At 35.5% G+C, this 21,341-nt stretch overlaps 1 protein-coding gene across 3 annotated transcripts in view; it reads left to right on the forward strand.

Annotated features, from left to right (window-relative positions):
* Positions 1-1,490: 1,490 nt before the first annotated feature.
* Positions 1,491-21,341, forward strand: part of rapgef4b (Rap guanine nucleotide exchange factor 4b) — a 32,336-nt gene continuing 12,485 nt past the window's right edge. For 2 of the 3 annotated variants that reach the window (XR_009271837.1, XM_058780141.1), the window contains exons 1-4: positions 1,491-1,650; positions 6,056-6,198; positions 7,169-7,257; positions 10,697-10,843. Coding sequence is in view for 1 of the 3 variants with exons in the window: in XM_058780141.1 (XP_058636124.1) it covers positions 1,583-1,650; positions 6,056-6,198; positions 7,169-7,257; positions 10,697-10,843 (447 nt within the window). In the remaining 2 variants the exon portion in view is untranslated. Of the gene's footprint in view, positions 1,651-6,055; positions 6,199-7,168; positions 7,258-10,696; positions 10,844-16,638; positions 17,055-21,341 lie in introns of those variants that run through there. The other variant, XM_058780142.1, reaches the window with a different exon arrangement.

Genomic DNA, 21,341 nt, shown 5'->3' on the forward strand with positions numbered 1-21,341 from the left:
CCAAGCTCTTGTTCTCTCCAGACTGGACTACTGCAATGTTCTCTTGGCGGGCCTTCCCGTATGTACTATCAAGCCTCTGCAACTGATCCAGAATGCAGCAGCCAGAGTGGTCTTTAATGAACCAAAGAAAGCTCACGTTACCCCTCTCTTCATCAGGTTACACTGGCTACCAATAGCTGCTCGCATCAAATTCAAGGCACTGATGTTTGCCTACAAGACGGCAACTAGCACTGCACCAATATATCTAAACTCACTAGTTCAAACTTATGCACCCTCCAGAAGCTTGCGTTCTGCAAGTGAACGACGCCTTGTGGTACCATCACAAAGAGGTACCAAATCTCTCTCACTGACCTTTTCCTGGACTGTGCCCAGCTGGTGGAATAACCTCCCGATCTCAATTCGAACAGCTGAATCTTTAGCCATTTTCAAAAATCATCTAAAGACGCATCTTTTTCGCCAGCACCTGACCAACTAATACTAACACTTACCTATTCCATCTATTTATATAAAAAAAAATTAAAATAAATAAGAAAAAACCCTAGCTACGTGTACTGTGCTGGACTAACTGAGACTTGTCATGGCACTTGTATACTGCTGCACTCTCGATGGTCTAATTGCTTCTATTGTTCTCATATTGTACGTCGCTTTGGATAAAAGCGTCTGCTAAATGATTAAATGTAAATGTAATGTTGAACATCCAGTGGTCAGTATGAGAGAAACAACTGCAGAAACATGTTATAAGTGGTCCATTTGGTCTGTTTTATATGCCCCATAATTTTCCTATAAGTATAAATTGGTCTGGGTTCTTATGGGTAAAGATTGCAAAAAACATTCTTCAATATTATTTACCATGACTGAATCAACCAGACTACACACGTTACACCAAAAAAAGTTATTAATATTAGTATTTTAAATATTGTAAATATCTATTCATGATATTTATTATTTAAATGCATATATAAAATAATCATATTATTTTTGCAATATTTTGTGTTATTAATCAGCCAGACTTCATTAGGTTAACTTTTTGTTTGTTTGTTTTACAACTGCAACTGTTTAGCTTTTTACAGTGTCGTCAGCTCCCTGCGTCTCTCTCCTGTCACTGTCAGTGTCAGTGTCAGTGTCTCCCCCGGAGAGGAGGACAAGACGCCTGACAGCGCTTCACATTTCCCCTCGTCTGGATGCAGCAGCATCCGCGCTGACTGCGTGCCCGTCGCCATGGTGACAGTGCAGCATCAGCACCGCCGCTGTCATCCACAAAACCTGTCATTTCTTCCCTTATATCACCAGCCTCCGGCTGTCGTTATTTTCCAAGCATGGCAACCACGTTATTTGATTTGACCCGTCATCGACACCCGATCTTCTACACCCGTTCAGAACGTGACTTGTTCTTCGTGCCGGTGTGTGCAGTCACGCTTGTAAACGTTCGTCGTGCGTGAACGTGGTGACGACGAGTCCACGCCGCGGTGATCCAGTTGACGACAGAGGCGCGGAGGGGGGTGAGCCCTGATGCTGCTGCGCCCGAGTCGACGAGATCCGCTATCCGCGACGCGACGCACGATTCACACCGGTGGAGCCGAAGATGGTAGCGGTGCACGCCTCTGCGCACTCCGTGGCCTCCTCAGAGTGGATCATCTGCCTGGACAAGAGGTGAGAGACACCAGATCGCGTCTTTACCTCCGTTCATTTTAATGTCCGGAGGAGCTGCAACAAGGTGACAGCAGCAGAGCGCGCGTTCTCTGTCCTGCGTCCCCGATGCATCACCTGCATCATGTATAAATGTGCATTTTGTTTTCTGCAAGGATTTTGTTGGGAATTCGTGTGGAAGCTGCGCTGTTTCTTCTGTCAGCGATAGTGAATGACGCTTCTCCATTGAACTCGTTTGCCGGTGTCACATCATGTAAATTGCATACGTGCATCCTATTTTTTAATGACATATTTTAAGCAGTTTCTTTAAAGGGGAAAAAAATCAGACTCTCTTTTTTTTTTTTTTATAAAATATGACTATAAAACCAATAAGCAAGCAATGAGTTAATAGGTCAGGTTACTTGTAATTAGGCTGCTATTGGATGTGCACTTTTTTGTTCTCAACTTTAAGATGCATAAACATATTGAACATTACTAAGAATGTCTGCTACCTTCTCCCAGCCCCTCCTAGTCCAGACACATCCCTGCAGGTTACCATGGCGATGGGAGGGAAAAGTGAGATCACCTTACTGGGTGTGATGGGTTTTCAGTGGCTGATGTTTTAATGGACTCTTTAAACGTAGTCGAGCACATCGTCTTTACACTGATCAATGTAATGGTTCTTAAAGATATCCATGGTCTCATTAACATCCGACACCAGGATGCATTGTGGTGATCAATAAATGTGCACACACACAAAGAAGAAAAAAACGGACTGCACTGTTGGATGATACTGTGCTGCATTGTGCTGCTCTGGCAGTTTCTACAGATCACTGACACAATGAATAGGCTACTGACTACGAAACAGCTGATCCCAGTCATATCATTTCAAATTAGGAGCGGTTGGTTGTCTGGTTTGAATTATATTTCGTTCGGTATCAATCGTTGTACTGTATTGTGTTTAATATGCTTGATAATGAAAGGGTTCAATATTGCTGGGAAGACAGTTAGCTTCCCCTCCATTGATATTCATACTATGCAAAATTATGAAGCCACCTGTCAGAATAATGATCCCCCGCTGTACTGATGCTGTGAGAAAACAAGTGTTATCTTATATTATGTGTTTACTGTTATAGTATTTATTATTATTTTGAATTAGCTTTTATTTTTAGCTTTACAGTTTAATTTGAATTTTAGTTTGTTTTTGTCTTTTTTATTCTTTTTAATAGTTGTACTTTCATTTATTTTAATTTAATTTAATTTATTTTAATAATTAGTTTAGTTTTATTAAGGCAACATTTCAAATTTTCTTTTGTTTTTTAAGTTGAAATTTTTTTGTCTAATATATATATATATATATATATATATATATAAAGTATAGTATATTAATATATTCATATTAATTTCAATTTACAAAAAAGTATTTTTTTTTAATTGCCGATTCAAGTTTTTCAAGTTCAACTTTGAGCATTGAAAATCTACACTGTAAGAAAAAAATCTGAACGAAAAAAAAAAAAACTAAATGTGCTGGTAATTTTTTTGCCAGAATATTATCCGTTAAGTTTACAGATGTTTCTTTTAACATTGTGAAAAATTCTCCTTTGAAGAAAATTCCTTTATCTTGACAGTACATTGTGCCCTATTATTACAAACTTTTCTTGTGTATTTGCATTATATTTGGCTCGTATAAGAAATGCAAAAAAATATTTTAATTGTATTATGACTTGGTTAGCATACTGTTTTTAGAAGAATAGTTCACCAAAAAAAAATGTATAAATGCATAAATGCATTGATTCTGACAGGTTCTAACATTTTTTCTTTTTTTAACTGCAGTTTTAGAGGAACTAATGCCTCTAAAAACCTCTAAACCTGCACCTTTAATGCCTACTGCAAAACCTCTGGTAATTTATAAGTTAAAAAATACAGAGACAGAGAGACTCAAAGGTTAAGTGCTTTTTCAAAAGACTCTTTGGAGACTGAAGAAAGCTTCATAATGGGCTGGAGCTATATGAGAAAAAGAGAGAAACATGGGTGAAAAGAGCGTGAGCGAGACAGAGAGAAGGAGGCATGGCTTTGCACTGGCGGCCACTGTAATGCAGTGTCCATTGTGTGCCCAGCAGATATATGCTGGTAATGTGTTTCCACGCCAGTGAATCTCAGCACATAAAAGTCAACGGCACTCTCACCCTCTCACATCCACAGGAGCACAGGCCAACTGGTCCAGATCACACGAGATCAGCCTGCTGCTCAGCATAACCTGCAGGCAAATAATAAATATAGAACTATTAATGTAAATGACGCTCATCTGGTCTAACTAGATCTCAGCGATGCACTGAATCATAAACGAGTTCTACATAGAGTGTGCAAGTAATAGCTGAAGAAGGTCACCATCACAGTCATATCGTGATTTTTCCCTCTTTCTGTGGTTTCAGAGAGTTCAAGCTCTGGAATTGTTAGTGTCTGTCTCTCAGCTGATCTGCTCTGTTTAACAGTACAGATCACAGTCAGTGAATCTGGGATTTTATCATTTAACCGTTTTGATGGTCATTCTGTCATTACCTGTTCACCATAATGACATTTAATGTCCCGACAACCTCTGTAGTTTCATTTAGCCACTTGTTAGCAAGGGTATCCCTTACACAAACACAATGTATTTTCTCTTATATTAACAATCAATATATTCAATTATGTATTATATACTGAATAATATATTGTGTTAATATATTCCAGTATAATCAGTAATACATAAGGAATTGCTACAGTTCATATATTGAAAAAATGTGTGACCATATATTTACTTATATATCATAACACTGTATGTGTCATTTTTATATTCAGTAAAATCCTTCATAATATATACAGTATATGTAAAATATGGTACTGTTTTTGTGTAAATATATTTGCACATGCATGTACCATATATTTACATATAGAATATGTGTACTCCGTTATAAGGAAAATATGCATTGTTTTATATATATATATATATATATATATATATCCTTGTATTTATTTGTTTATGTAAATAAAGTACTGATTTTATTCAGTTAAAAATGTCAAAAATCATTTTCCACTCATCATTTTAACAAGACACCCAATTGTCCAAAAAACTAAAACTTTTAAATATATATTTTCAGTAAATTGTTCAGGTTTTTGTTTTTATATAAAGTCACACATATTTTCATTTATCAAATGTGTAACTATGCAAACAGTAAAGTGAGATAATATGTGTTCAGCTTTATGTAAACACATGCATTCTGGACAAATTACTTGAGAGTTTCAATAAAGCTATTACATTTTCTAGTATATTTCCATATATTTTTGTTTCATAAGGGAATTACTGATGTATTTTGTGTCGTAGAATGAAAAATGTCTTGAGTTTGTGTTAACTACTGACCTTAATTCAGGCATTTAACAAAAAACCCTCTGACTTTGGTACGACTGACTTGTTTCTTCGGGCTTTGGCCTTTAAAAATACAAAATCCCTCCAGCCACAGGAAATTAGTAATAGGTTATAGATCCGATATTTTTGTGTGTTGCTGAGAATTATAATAAAAGTATACATAAAAAAAAGAATCAGGTTTTGATGTTTAGAAACAATGACTCACCCATCTTGGTTTGTTGCAGTTTCAAAGCCAGCACTAAAAGAGTAGGTCTAGTTTTTTTTTGTTTTTGTTTTTTATCTTTTGTGGAGCTTCATTAGCTTGATTAGTCTCCATATGAAATTTGTCCCACTGCCCTTGGTTTGAAAAATGTCTTTGAAGTCTTAATTTCCTCATACTGTAATCTCCATAGCAACAAGGCATTTCAGAATAAAAGGAGTCCGAATTACAGCATACTGACATCGTTAAGAGAGGCAATTAATTCACTCAAGTGCACAACACACACATGTACATGTCACTTAATGAGCTGAGAAGTGAGAGCATTGCTATAGTTGTGCAAATGTGAAGAGGATCTTTGTGTCCGCATACAGTCTCTCAATCTCTCATACACCATTAGAGAAAAATGATGCTGCCTGACTGAACATACAACTCAGATAATAATTTATTTAAGGATTATGTGCTTTTGTTTGCTCAGGAATGGCCAGAAACCAATGCAAATACTAAAGTTTAAAAGCTGCAAACAACTGTATCAATTTCTCTCCAAAGATGAAGTATTAGTTCATATCACGCTACTGAAATTCTATATTAATGTGTATATGATTCATGTCTTGTATTTTGACAGGACTGATGACAAAAACAGTAATCTTGATCACATTAATACACATTCCTTATCCTACAGACAGCACAATGTGCTGATTCTAACGGACACAACTTGGTCTGTCCTCGTAATTGTCACATGCATCGCTGCAGTGTCAGGGTTTTCTTGTTGGTCAGTTTGGTTAGAGAGCGTCTACCCAGACCATAATGTCTGTTTGTCTGTTTTTTAGGCCAGCAGAACGCTCGGGAGAAGATGTGGATATCATTCTGGCTCGACTGAAGGGTGTGAAGGCCTTTGAGAAGTTTCACCCAAACCTGCTGCAGCAGATCTGCATGTGTGGCTTCTATGAGTACCTGGAGAAAGGCATCACCTGTAAGAACCATGTTTAGTATTTTTATCATGATGCTTTCGGATTTTATTCCAGTTTATGTTTTTTTTCTTTTTCTGATTTTGAAACCAGTTATGTGTTTTAAGGTGGCTATAGGAAAGACATGAATTAATTAATCAAAAAGATTTGTTTTTGTATGGGGTGCTTGAGTTCCTTATATGATTCTTTGGAGATTAAAAAAAAAGAAGTTTCTGTTTGTACTACCATTTAAACGTTTTTTTTTGTTTGTTTTTTAAGAAATGAATGCTATTTAGCAAGGGTGCATTAAATTGATTAAAAGTGACAGTAAAAGATTTATAATTGTACTAAAGATTTTTATTTCAAATAAATGATGTTCTTTTGAACATTCTATTCATCAAAGAATTCCAAAAAAAGAAAATGTATCACAAAAATATTATACAGCACAACAGTTTTTAACACTAATAATAAGAAGAAATGTTTCTTGAGCACCAAATCAGCATATGAATGATTTCTGAAAACTTGAGTTATGGCTTCTGACTATTCAGTTTTCCCCTCACAGGAAAAAAATACATTTTTAAAATATATTAAAATGGAAAACGGTTTAATTTTGTAACAATATTTCACAATATTAGAGTTTTTACTGTATTTTTGACCCCACACTTTTGAAAGGTAGTGTACATTACAGGTTCTTCATAACACTATATTGGATTCTGAGTTACTTAGATGGTTTACTAAATAACTAAAATAATATTCTCTGTGGAACCTGAAAATGTTCTCCTTTGGCTTCAGGCTATAAAACTCTATTACGTTCTAATTGAAAGTTTTATTGTTAAGCGTGTAGTCCTGAATCTGTGCTTAAGGTTGAATCTGCCACTTAATGAGACAATAAGAAGCACATGTTAAGTTAATGAAAAGTAACTGTCCTGAAATCATAATGAAAAATTCCTCTGCGATTTGTGAATTGGTATTCATAGACTCTGTTTTTGCCTGCAGTGTATCGGCAGGGTGACATCGGCACCAGCTGGTACGCGGTTCTGTCTGGATCTCTGGATGTGAAAGTGTCCGAGACGGCCAACCATCAGGTAAGAGAGATCACAATCAGGATCATTTGAAGCCTCAATCTGCTAGGAGTCAGCTGAGATAAGTAGTAGTTTAGCCTTGCAGACATCATTTGCATCCATCAGCATACAGAAACTACTACAAAGAGCCATGCTGTGAGTGGGCGACCGGTCCACGACTGGCCTTGTTAATAGTCTGATATATGAGGACGCTGATGCAGTGCTGCTGGGGATAGAAGCATCTTTCTGTGAATCCACTGGGAATACAATGAGTCACACTGTCAGATGTGTTTACTGGCCCTGAAGCATCCATCACTCCCACGCAGCTCAAGAGGGATATCCAAAGATTGCAGGAGCTTCCTTGTTTTGCATATTAGACCTTATAGAAGCTATATATTGATGTATAGAATGTCATCTTTTTGCAGGTAAAATTTCCACCAAACAGAATCGCAGAAATGATAAATGTTTCTCATTTGCCATTGGTCGATCAAACTTACAGTCCCACCACAAACACATGGCATTGGTTGAGCCAGTGGTTCTGTGTTAGACTGGTAGACTGGCAGTTTTTGAAGTGATCGTGCACTGTAAAAAATGATTGTGATTTTAACGGTAAAAAAATGTAAAAATGCTACAGTAAAAACCTGTTAAATTGTTAATGGTAAGTTCCTGTAAAATTTACAGGGAAAAACCGTAAACTGACGTTCCCAGAATTCCCTGCGTTTCATTTCAAATTTTGTTTGAATTTGATGTTTTTTTCTTTGTTTTCTTCTTAGTTTTTTCTTATCAGTTATGTTTATTAAGGTTGTATGTTACATCTAATGTTGTTAAATTAATGTTTATTGCATATTTCAGTTTAATGAGTCTCACCATGATGGTGTTTAGTGCTTGTGTGAATGTTATTATTTAAAATATATGTTATTATTTAAAAGCTGCTTGTGATGGGCTTTGGTTCATCATGTGACTTTCTCATCACCACCTGTATTTGGTGGTTATCAGTGTATTTCAAAGGTCCAAAACAGATTTCAGTACTTCAATAGGTTGGTATATTAACATTATATCAGTTAATGAAATTAGGGTTTTAACTGTAAATTTAAGTTAAAACCGTAAAACCTAAAATGTTGTTACCGTATTTTTACGGTAGAATTCCGGCAACCACAGCTGCCGTTTTTTTACCGTAAATTTTACGGAATTCTTTTTACAGTGTGTTTATAGACATATTAAGCTCAAAGATAGTATTTTTACATCAGTTCAAAAGTTTGGGACGGTATGATTTTTATCATGGTATGCTCACCAAGGCTGCATTTATTTGATCAGAAAAACAGCAAGCATTTTAATTTATTTTATTTTATTTTAACTCCAGTCTTCAGTGTCACATGATCCTTCAGAAATCATTCTTGTTGAAATCAGTTGTGCTGATTAATATGTTTTGGAAATTATGATAATTTTTTTCTTGATACTTTGATGAATAAAAAGTTCAACAGAACAGCATGTAAGTGAATAAAAATATTTTGTAATATAAATGTCTTTACCTTCACTTTTCTGCAATTTAATGCATCCTTGTTGAATAAAATATAAATTTCTTAAAAAAACAAAAAAAACAATCATACTGACCCCAAACAGTAGTGTATGATGAAGTAGTCTGCCATTTAGATTTTTCTCATGAGAAAACAACCACAGTAATCTCACATGTGTCCTTTAATCTCAGTTTTGCTTAGATTTTGTGCAAAGTCCAAACCATTCTCATAAATACTTCCAAAATCTATTCTACCCATGTTCATATTTTATAGCTTCTGACAATATGTCAGAATAATCAAATTTGTTTCTATTTTTATTTCTCCTCAGGAATTAACTGAAATAAATAAAAAATGAAAACTAATTCTCCTGAACTATGAACGAGTAATCTCTGAATAATATTTTCCCCTCTGAGTCTGTATGCGTCGTAGCATTCATATTTAAAGCATTCTGGGTTGTACTTGATTACATGCACAATTGTGCATAGAACTGACACAAGGCATCATGTTATGCTTCTCTTTCACACTTCTGTTGTTGCCTTGCAGCTATAAATGTCCTGTGCACAGATGAACGTGTGTGTAGTTTTGTCTGCATACAGTATGTGCATGTGAGAATCGCTGTTTCAGTGATGCAATATTAACTGCTTGTGTGTTGCTCCAGTTTCATGGAGTGGTCCGTTGGGCAATAAGCTATTATCACGCTGCTCTGGTTAAATGAATGTAAAACGCAAGACAGGGTGTAGAAAAGAAGTGTATTTGTGAATGTAATATGACTCATTTATGAGTGTGTGAGCTTGTGTTTTACTGATCTCAAATCACTTGTTATGTGCAACCATCTTTTTAAACCTCATTGAGCACATTCCCTTAGAGTGTGCATAAATGTGTGCATAAATCTACATAAATTACATGAATTAGAGGAATCTTTAAAGCAATAGTTCACCTCAAAATGTTAATGATTTTCAATGCAATTACGGTACAATGAATGAAGATTTATGGGTCATTTAAAGCCATGTGGAGTGGAATTTAAAGGAATTGTTGACCTAGAAATGAAAATGTACTGAAAATATACTCATCCTCAGGCCATTCAAGATGTAGATACGTTTTTTTCTTCATCAGAACAGCTTTGGAGAAATTTAGCATTACATCACTTGCTCGGCAATGGATCCTCTGCAGTGAATGGGTGCCGTGAGAATGAGAGTCCAAACAGCTGATAAAAACATCACAATAATCCACAAGTAATCCATGCAACTCCATTCATTCAATAAATGTCTTGTGAAGTGAAAATATGCATATTTGTAAGAAACAAATCCATCATTAATGTGTCTTAACGCTACACTGTTGCTTTTGGACAAAAATACTGACCAAAAGTCCATAATCCATAAAAATTCCTGTTATCCTCTCACATCAAAATTATAGTTATTACATACATAAATACATAGTTATTTAGAACTGTATTGGACTGTTTTCATTTTTGATCTGTGATCTGTGCATATTTCTCTCTTGATTCAGAAAGCAGTATTATGGAGAATTTATTATTTAAAACATCGTTATGTTGGATTTGTTTATTGCAAACATGCAGATTTTTGCTTCACAAGCTGTTAATTGATGGACTGGAGTGGTGTGGATTATTGTGATGTTTTTGTCAGCTGTTTGTCCTCTTATTCTGACGGCACCCATTCAAGTGATGTAATGCTACATTTGTCCAAATCTGTTCTAATGAAGATACAAACTCATCTACATTTTGGATGACCTTTTTTAGCAAATATTCTTTTTTTTTTTTTTTTTTGGTCAACTATTCCTTTATTTGTTTATTTGCTATTCACTGAAGCCTTACATGTTTGCATGTGTAATGATGGCACAGTTTTCATTTTAGGTAATCTTCTCATTTAAGATCTTTATAATTAGCTTGCAAAGATGTTATTCTTAATATTTCTTCTTCTTTTTTTCTGTAGGATGCTGTAACGATCTGCACTTTGGGAGTGGGGACAGCATTTGGGGAGTCAATTCTGGATAACACTCCTCGACATGCCACAATTGTCAGCCGAGAGAACAGTGAACTTCTGCGCATCGAACAGAGGGAGTTCAAAACCCTGTGGGAGGTTTGTTTGTGTACAAATGTTACTGAACGTTTTCATTACTGCTGCTGTAAGTGATAAAATGTTCCTGCTGGCTGACAGGTACAACTGAAATGAAAAATCTGTCTGTGGGCCTCTGACATAGACTTTCCAGTTTTTTGAGGGCAGGGTTTTGGAAAGAGGCTGCGTGAAGTTGATTTAAGTCAGGAACTGTGTTAGAAATGAACAATATGACAAACATTGGCATCTTAAGTTTTTATTAATGTTTTGAATGGCATATATACGGCACCCGCGAGGTGACATGGTCGGTTCACTTAGTTTTGTCGTGGCCATGACATCATAACTCGTGGGAATGTGATAATATGTCGTGGCCACAAGATCGTTTTGTCGAGGTAACGACATCCTTATGTCGTGGCCTCGAGATGCTATGTTGAGGGAACGACATATTTTTTCTCGTGACCACGAGTTCAATGCGTAAACAAACCTGCGTGACCATAGCAACCCGGGATTATCAGAGATGGATTCATTAATATTTTATTTAGAATTAAGAAATTATTATATTAATTATTATACAAATTGCATTATTAAATTATTACCATGGCTACCGGACTGTATTATGTGCCATAGTCAGCATTCAAATGAAGTTTATCATGATATGTTACATAAAGTGCATAAAATAAAATAGGCCCACAAGAAAGCATTTTTATCTATCCCAGACTTTTAAATCCATTAACTGATCGTCTTTTCCCCGTAATATTTGTATATTATTATTATTATTATTAGCCTATTATTGGTTATATTTTGATATTCGTTTATATTCGTTTTTTCCCTTCATTTCGATCTCTTTACGTAACGTTCTGAATCATAAATAACAGCCTACTGTAAATGCTCGTCATGCCAATAAAGCTTTGATTATGCTGACTGGAATTTTTACTGGAATGCAGTTTAAATTTAACATAGGCTATTTCATTTTATTTCTGCTAAGTAATAGACCATAATTACAAATACTATATAGTGTTTCGTTGAGGAATTAATCATTCACGTAATTTCATTTGTAAATGAAAACAGCACGCTCATTTATCATCACACACGGGCATAAATACAATCATAAAGTCAAAACTTTATTGGCATAATTGTCAAGCATTTACAGTATTTGCAAAATATATGGTAGGCTAGCAAATATAGCATAATTACACAAAACGTTAACTAGGTAAAGCGATAAACAAATTGAAAGGGGAAATATAAGCATATATAACAAATATAAAAATATAACCCTATAAGTTAATGTAATAATAATAATAATAGCCTATACAAATATTAAATTAAATTTTTAATGTTAATAAAAATGTTTTATGATAACATCTGATAATCCCGGGTTGCTATGAAGTAAAATTTGACTAAATGCAAACCAACTATATTGAATTAAACATGCAACATGGTAAGGTCATGTGAAAAAAAAAATGTTGCATGCTATTGTTTATCATTGCATGCTGCATACTGTTCTTTTTTTTTAAACAGTCAATACACAGTACATAAAGTCCTGTCAGCAGTATTCCTCTATTCCATTCTGATCATAGCCAGTGTGTCTGTAACAAGACACTTTTTCATTAGTAATCACTGAGGATCAGTAACACTGGGGGGCGCTCTCTGATCTGCTAATGGCTCAGTCAGTTCCTTTGGGCTGTTCTGCACAGTCATAGGCCAAATCTCAGGCTTTCATAGTGTGTGTGAATGTGTGTGTGTTGTAAATTTAAACCAGTGGTGTCAGTCGATTCAGAAGTCATGTGTTGGTCTTTGAAGTTTGTCTCATTAACTTAGCAGAGAATTAGGAGAAAATGCATTGGGATATTGTTAAAAAAAAAAATTCATTGTTTTAAACGGATTTAGCATAGTTGTTAATTCCCAGCATGGGACTGTATGAATGCAACGCATTACACAGACACTTTGATATAGTCTTTTTTGCATGCCTTCATGCTTGAATCTTGAGGGAGAAAGGCTGAAATTGCATAAAAAAATTGGGTTTCAATCCCCATCTCATAAAGCCTTTTCTTGATATGAATGAGATCTTATATCTTGCAGCATTCAATAATGCCTCAGAAGAGTAAGGTTTTAACTTGAATTATAAGAAAGCAACATGATAGTATAAATGACGTATATAAATATTCATCAGCCTTTGTGAATGCTTCTGCTTAGTTATAAAAGTGAACATTCATTTACCTCATAGATCATTCCAAACACTTTTCTTTAAATATTTTTCTGAACGTACAGTAGCTGCTCTTTTTCCATTCAATAATTGTATGCAGACAGTGGCTCCTGGGTTCAAAAAATGACAAAAAATCACAGTAAAATTTGGCCATACAAAGACCATTTAAATTGGTATTTCATTGAAAATCTTCCTGTCAATTCCCATTTACAGTGGATATAAAAAGTCTACACACCCCTGTTAAAATGCCAGGTTTCTGTGATGTAAAAAAATGAGACCAAGATAAATCATTTCAGAACTTTTTCCACCTTTAATGTAAACTATAACCTGCACAACTCAATTAAAAAACAAACTAAAAATCTTTTAGGAAAGGGGGAGTAAAAATAAAAAACTAAAATAATGTGGTTGCAAGTAAACTAAAATAAGTGTGCACAGCCTTAAACTAATACTTTGTTAAAGCACCTTTTGATTTTATTACACTACTCAGTCTTTTTGGGTATGAGTCTGTCAGCATGGCACGTCTTGACTTCGCAATATTTGCCCACTCTTCTTTGCAAAAATGCTCCAAATCTGTCAGATTGCGAGGGCATCTCCTGTGCACAGATCATCCCTCTTCAGATCACCCCACAGATTTTCAATCGGATTCAGGTCTGGGCTCTGTCTGGGCCATTCCAAAACTTTATCTTCTTCTGGTGAAGCCATTCTTTTGTTGATTTGGATGTATGCTTTGTGTTGTTGTCGTGCTGAAAGATGAAGTTCCTCTCCATCTTCAGCTTTCTCAAGAGCATGAAGGTTTTGTGCCAATATTGACTGGTATTTACTGTTCATAATTCCCTCCATCTTGACTAAGGCCCCAGTGAAGAAAAACAGCCCCAAAGCGTGATGCTGCCACCACCATGCTTCACTGTGGGTATGGTGTTCCTTTGGTGATGTGCAGTGTTGTTTTTGTGCCAAACATACCTTTTAGAATTATGACCAAAAAGTTCAACCTCGATTTCATCAGAACATAACACATTTTCCCACATGCTTTTTGGGAGACTTAAATTGTGTTTTTGCTAAATTTAACCGGGCTTGGAAGTTTTTCCTGCCACCCTACCCTATAGCCCAAACATATGAAGAATATGGGAGATTGTTGTCACATGTACTACACAGCTAGTACTTGCCGGAAATTCCTGCAGCTCCTGTAATGTTGCTGTAGGCCTCTTAGCAGCCTCCCTGACCAGTTTTCTTATCTTTTTATAAATTTTGGAGGGACGTCCAGAGCTTGGTAATATCACTCTTGCGCCATATTTTCTCCACTTGATGATGACTGTCTTCACTGTGTTCTATGGTATATCTAATGCCTTGGAAATTCTCCTGCCTGATACCTTTTAACAATGAGATCCCTCTGATGCTTTGGAAGCTCTCTGCGGACCATGGCTTTTGCTGTAAGATGCGACTAAGAAAATGTCTAGCCTACTAGAACAGCTAAACTTTATTTGGGTTTAATCAGAGGCACTTTAAACGATGGCAGGTGTGTACTGACTCCGATTTAACACGAGTTAGAATGTGATTGCTTAATTCTGAACACAGCCACATCCTTAGTTATAAGAGGGTGTTCACACTTATGCAACCACATTATTTTAGTTTTTTATTTTTACTCCCCCTTTCCTAAAAGATTTCAGTTTGTTTTTTAATTGAGTTGTGCAGGTTATAGTTTACATTAAAGGTGGAAAAAGTTCTGAAATGATTTATCTTGGTCTCATTTTTTTACATCACAGAAACCTGGCATTTTAACAGGGGTGTGTAGACATTTTATATCCACTGTATGTTAATATACATTTAAATAAAAGGCAACGTCCTGGGTCAAACTTATCATGACACCATATTTTAACATAATTAGACTACTTAATGTATAGTTAATATATAATATGTTACAAAAAAACTCTTTCTATTCATTAAAGGATGTTGAAAAAATGTATCATGGTTCCCACATATCTATTAAGCAGTACAACTGTTTTCAACATTGATAATAATAATAATAATAATAATAATGATAATAAGTAATGATTATCAGCATATTAGAATGATTTTTGAAGGATCATGTGACTCTGAAGACTGGAATAATGATGCTGAAAAGTCACAGTTAGTGCCGTCTTCAGTGCTTTTATGACTTTAATGAACTGATCATTTCTGATCCTAAACATTAAACATGAAGTGAGTATGACTCAGTGTGTGAGAGACACAGAGGCTGTTGGGCTTCTGTCATTAGCACTGTGTGCAGATAGTATCACCCGTGTCTCACAGCTCGCTACTGACCATATGTGCCTTATTTTTGTTTCATCTCTCGCGGAATAGCATGAATTATGTATCAGTCTCTGCTGCGTCAGTGGAACAATGTGGGTGAAGATCTCTCTGTCTCTCTACAATTTTCCTCCTCCCTCTCTCATAAACCTCCTCTCATTCAGGCGAGTGCTCATGACACAGAGTGTTTTTGTTTGTACATGAGTGGTGTGTGTGTGTGTGTGTGTGTGTGTGTGTGTGTGTGTGTGTGTGAATGAGGGGAAGGGTGACAGAGTTTATATTTGTGTATACGTGTGTTGTCCACCATTTCAAACCCTTTCAAACTCATCAGCCTCAATTACAACATGGGTACTGAACTCTAAACAATATAAATGGCATAAAATGTTCTTGGCTAACAACACAGCCCTTCTGTAAATAGTCTACAGACTTTACACCTCATTAAAAGCTGAAAAGTGTATGCCAAGTAAACTATTTTATTAGTTTATTAGTGCAACAAATATAATACAATTTAAAAACAAGTATAATATAATAATGTAACAAACTTTGAAGAAGATGATTCAGAGTTAAATAATAATTAAATATCTATTTTTAGCAAATGTCAAGAGAAATCATATACAATTTTAAGGCTCTAGAATCAATGCATAAAAGTATCTAACTAAAGTAACTTATTGACTGCTTGCTTCATGAGTCTGTTTTGCTTATAATCTAGACAAATGTTATTTATTTATTTTAATTTTTTTTTGCAAGATTCCTGACTATTGTCTGACCAACAAAGCTGATCACATGATGTTTATTGGTTAGATTTACATTGTTGTTATTGTTAACTAAAACTAAACTATTTAAAACCCCTTTTTGTAATTAAAATAAAATCAAATTGATGAAAAAGTTAAAAACCAAACTCAAATGGACAGTAGAAATGTTGCCTTGCCAAAATTAAACAAATAAGTTAAAATTAAAATTACAAACTATAACTGAAATAAAAATTAAACAGAATTTTAAAAACGACATAACATTTCTAAGCACATACAAAATCAAAATGACTAAAAGTTAAATTAAAATTAAAATGAAAACTGAAAAAAGCTGATCAACATTTTAAAAAATATTATAAATAATAGTAAAATAACACTGGACTGACAGATAAAGCTTGAATAGACTGGTCTTGATCTGTAATATGCAGCAAAACAGGGTCCTCTTAATATCATAAAACTATATTAGTGTATACCTGACTGGAAAAGGGCTGAACTGATTCTCAAAGACAGACTACCCTCCTCTCTAATGTGATAACGGTGATTTCACTACAGCTGCAGGGCACACACACACTCACACACTCACACAGCTGTCTGTTCGGTGTAAATACAATTTAATACCCTTAATAATTGATGAAGCCACAAGCTTTTGAGAGCCTTTTAGCAGCCCATAGTTCCCTCTCTCTCACTCATGTGTAATGCTGTGGTACAGGGTGAATTGAGTGAATGCGGCTCTCTGATTGGCTGCAGCTATTGCCTGGCAACGGCAACTGAAGTCCAGTCAGATGCTCAGCCAGCAAGATCCAAAGAGCAGACACTGGATCACATTATCCATACGTGTGTAACTGGAGCGTCAGTGTGTGCAGGTTTGATTTCATGTCTTTGTGTATCTGACTGGAAAGCACAGGAGCGTTCGCTGGATAATTCTGGGAAGTTGGCAAGGTTTAGGAAGTAGCCAAGTATAACGTCCCTGTCGGACTACACTCCACAAACTCTTACCAGGGTGAGTCCCATTGGCTCATTGTCTTTAATGCACAAAGATTCTATGCTGTTTTCGTAGTTTATAATCAAGAAACCGCACTTATAGATATATTACAACCAGCACTGAGTTCAGAGCCACATCAATATCAGTGTAGTTTTTGAGGTTAATGATGTCAGAGGTTTTTTTTTTAGCGAACGGTATTGATTGTTACTGGTGCAAATCGTGGTTCTGCTTTTTGATACATAACAGCTGATGTTTGAGGATGTAGTATTTCTGATAAGATGGTCATGACTTGATAAAGAGGCCCTGTCCTTGTGGTAGTGGTGTGAGGTGAATATCAGCTGCTGAAAGCCGAGGATGTGCGCTGAATGTTGAGGGGCTTCTGTCTCTCCGGGTCAGTTCTGTGCCAGGCTGCAGGGGGCACCGCCTGACCGGGCGATGAGGGAGGAAGTACTCTTGTTTTGTGTGCTTATGTGCTGTTAATTGCATAATCCTGGCTGAATTACTTAACCTATGTGAAGGCAGCCAGCTGGAAAGAGCCACAATGTATTATGTGTCTGGGGGATGGGAAAAGTTAAGAAAAGTTAGCTTTTGTTTCAGCTTCAGGAAGCAGGAAGGAAACAGGATATACAAAGTGCATTTGTGTGAATGGAACAAAGCCTGTTTGAAGACTTCAAGTCAGTGGCCAAAGAAAACCTAGTGCTCCGGTTGTAACCCTCTGTGTTTTCTCTTTAACTCTAAACATTCAGGTCACTTTATTATACAGAATGTCCTCTGGACTCTCCGTCACTTCTGCTTAATGGAAACACAACGCCTGAGAATCGCATGGGCTGTAGTGCTGCGTTTGAATTAATGAAGGCTCAGTGCATCTGTATTACATCAGTTCACTCAGAGACCCGTAATCTCACAGTGTGTGGTGAAGGATCCTGTGGAGTTACAAAAACATACACGTCCCTGCCTGACAGCGTTTATTTTCACTCTTTTAGATGCTTTTAAATATTATGGCTCAGTTTGTTTTCTGGAAAAGTTCAGAAATGCATTCTATTCTATTGCTTAACAAGCATTGTAGCAGTAACTTTTTTCTTTACATTTTAATCATATTTAAAGGGTAACTAAACCCTAAAACAACTTTTTTGAGTTAATGATCTGTAAGACTGTGTCTTTATTTGTGCTGTGCATTGATTTGAGTAAATGTTTTGACATTTGGTTATAAAGTATTTTAATTCTACGATATATGGTGTAAAAACGTCTGAGTGCTGCCCTCTTCAGGTTGAACGGTGGCTACTGCAGTTGAATTTTCCTATTGGACGTTGCATACCCCTGTGACGTATGATGGTACTTACTAACCACGCCCCTGCACGAGCTCACCACGCCCTTGGCCGTCAAAACCACTGTAGCGAGTCAGGAGTCGGTTCGTCCCCTCTGTCTCCGCTGGGCTCTGCCCACTTTTCCAGCATTTTTCAAATATTGCCAGTGGGTGGAGTTACCCTTTAAAATCATATTCTATTCCATTCTATTGTATTCTATTCTGTTGCTTAACAATAGTATTATGGTAGCAACTTTTTTCTTCACATTTTAATCATATACAAAATCATCCTATACTATACTATTGTAAGGTCCACGAATTTGGTCCAAGGACGGTATCCAATCGTGGATGAAGGTTTCCTGCATGTTCGGTCTTTTCAGCGCGCAAAGTTATTAAATTTAGGTTAACTTCAAATCTGACTCCATTTTATTATGACCTCGAATTTAGGTTGAAAGGCAGATTGGTCGTTTGTCTGTCCCTAATTATTCCTATTATTCTTCTGACATTTGATTATTCTAGTTAATTCTTTACTTTATATTTACTCATTCACTAGGAATCTATATCACCCAGGGTATATCACGCCGGTCGATGTACTTATACCCCATAATCACAAACTCGCCAGTCTAATCATTAGTCAGCGGTTATGGCTAATACTATTTAATAGGTTGCTCATACTCACCATTCCTTAAATAGTAGTTCTGTTTAGCCCCCTACAGTTACTGTACCTATGCACAACTTAGTTATGAAATATGTTAATATCTCATTAGTATTTTCACCTAGCCCCCGATAGTTAAAATAACTATGTACAACTTGAATAAAGCTCAAACAATAATCAGATCTATATCTAGCCCCCAATAGTTAGCAAATTACGTACAACTTAATTAAAGCTGAGACAGTAACCAGCGGTTATGACCATTACTATAACTAGCCCCCCATAGTTAATGCAACTGAGTACAACTTAACTAAAGTCAAGCAATTAATATCCCTGGACGCAGATTTGCAGAGACATATACCTTCACTTAATCTACTTGAGAAAATAATTTCAGAGTAAGTCAGAATAAATTCAAATGTAACAATTTATTATCAGTCAGGTAAATATGTATTATGCTAATTATACAGCCAATTCAAAGATATCAAATCAATACAAAACATCAAAATCTCAAAGATGAATCTAAGAGTAAGATGCATACCTGACTTGAGAAAAATACATAATATGAAGCGTGTGAACACACTTCATAGCACAGGCTCATTCCAGCTACAGAAAGGCCCTGATCCTTTTGCAACATTTCCTTAAGTACCTCAGACCAAGACCAACATCCCCCGAAATGGAGACAGGAACTAACAATTGGAATTTGCATTGATCAAGCAGAGTTATCACCTTTTGGGACAGATGGTAATTTGCATGAAAGACACTGGAAACTGACCCGCCCTCTACAGTGTGCAAAATATCTCTAAACTCTTAGGATCTGTATTACCTTTTAGTTTACTTCTTATACGAATGAGACCATTGTACCAGTCGCCCTGCGACAATTCAAATGATACCAAACATGACTGTAAATATCACTTGCATTAATGTAGAACATTACAATCTACTATTGACCATTTTGAGCAGACTGAGTAGAAGGAAGGATGGGTGAAGGGATTTAAGAAGAAACAAATGGAAGTTTCCTGCACCTCCACTCTGTGGGGTGTCTCGAAGATGCCCGTGCATGTTTGTACTGTCTGTTTCTCAGGAGATCAAAGTATCTGAGGTTCTTTTATCCTTACACTATTCTATTCTATTCTATTCTATTCTGTCCTATTGCTTAACAATAGTATTGTGGCAGCAACTTTTTTTCTTCACATTTTAATCATATTTAAAATCATATTCTATTCTATTGCTTAACAGCATTGTGGCAGCTACTTTTTTCTTGACATTTTAATCATTTTAAAAATCATATTCTATTCTATTCCATTCTATTCTATTCTATTGCTTAATAATAGCATTGTGGCAGCAACTTTTTTCTTCGCATTTTAATATATATATGTAGTATATACAGTATACTAGTGTTCAAAGGTTTGGGGTCAGTAAGTTTTATTTATTTATTATTTTTAAAGAAATTAACACTATTATTCAGCAAGAATGCAGTAAACTGATAGAAAAATATTGTTCTTTTGAACTTGCTATTCAAATTAAAATTCATATAGAATTTAAGATAGTAACAGTAGTTCATAATATTACTGTTTTTACAGCATTTTAGAGATTTGTGCTCTCATTCATATTTATGCAGAATTTTGTAGATGGTGTGAAAGAACCCTTTAGAGTAGACTGATGATTAAGTAGGAACCTTCTTTGTAGTTGAAGACATGAGAGAGACAAATCAATTGCTAAAAAATTTGGAGAAACCAGTCATTAAGCTTGTAGTAATTAAACACTTTCCTGATCATTTAAATGAATCAGTATTTTTGTCCTGTATTCTAGTTAAAATATATTTTTAAAAATAATGTGGTAAAAACAAGATATGTTTACATTTTTAAGTTTACAAGACAAGTTTACAAATTATATAAAAAATATTACAGTCATATTTAGAATGAAGTTTATCTTGAATCAAGATTTTTTTTTTTACCCCATTGAATAGTTTTTTTATTTTCTTTTCTTGTTTTAAGAAGCGCACAAAATTAAAAAAAATCAATAAAAAAAAATCACAAAATTTTGTTTGATTTTTTCCTTCATTTTTAATGGATGTTTAGATCATTTTCTGAAAAACAACAAAAATACTGATTAAGAAATATATTTTTTGCAATGTTTTGCTGTAATCACACAGGCCAAATAGATCAACTTCTCAGCCATTTTGACAATGTCTAAACAGATGTCCAGCAGGTGCAGTATAATGTGTGTTTGAACTCTAGGTGAGTTTGGGCCGGTATCAGAGTCTTATTCACTGCCTGCTATTCCTCAGCTGCATGTGCCACCTCGTCACCCATCACCATGGCGATAGGGAGAGGAAAAGAATGAAAACATC

This window comes from Onychostoma macrolepis, chromosome 06, assembly GCF_012432095.1.
Source record: "Onychostoma macrolepis isolate SWU-2019 chromosome 06, ASM1243209v1, whole genome shotgun sequence".
Taxonomy (NCBI): Eukaryota; Metazoa; Chordata; class Actinopteri; order Cypriniformes; family Cyprinidae; genus Onychostoma; species Onychostoma macrolepis.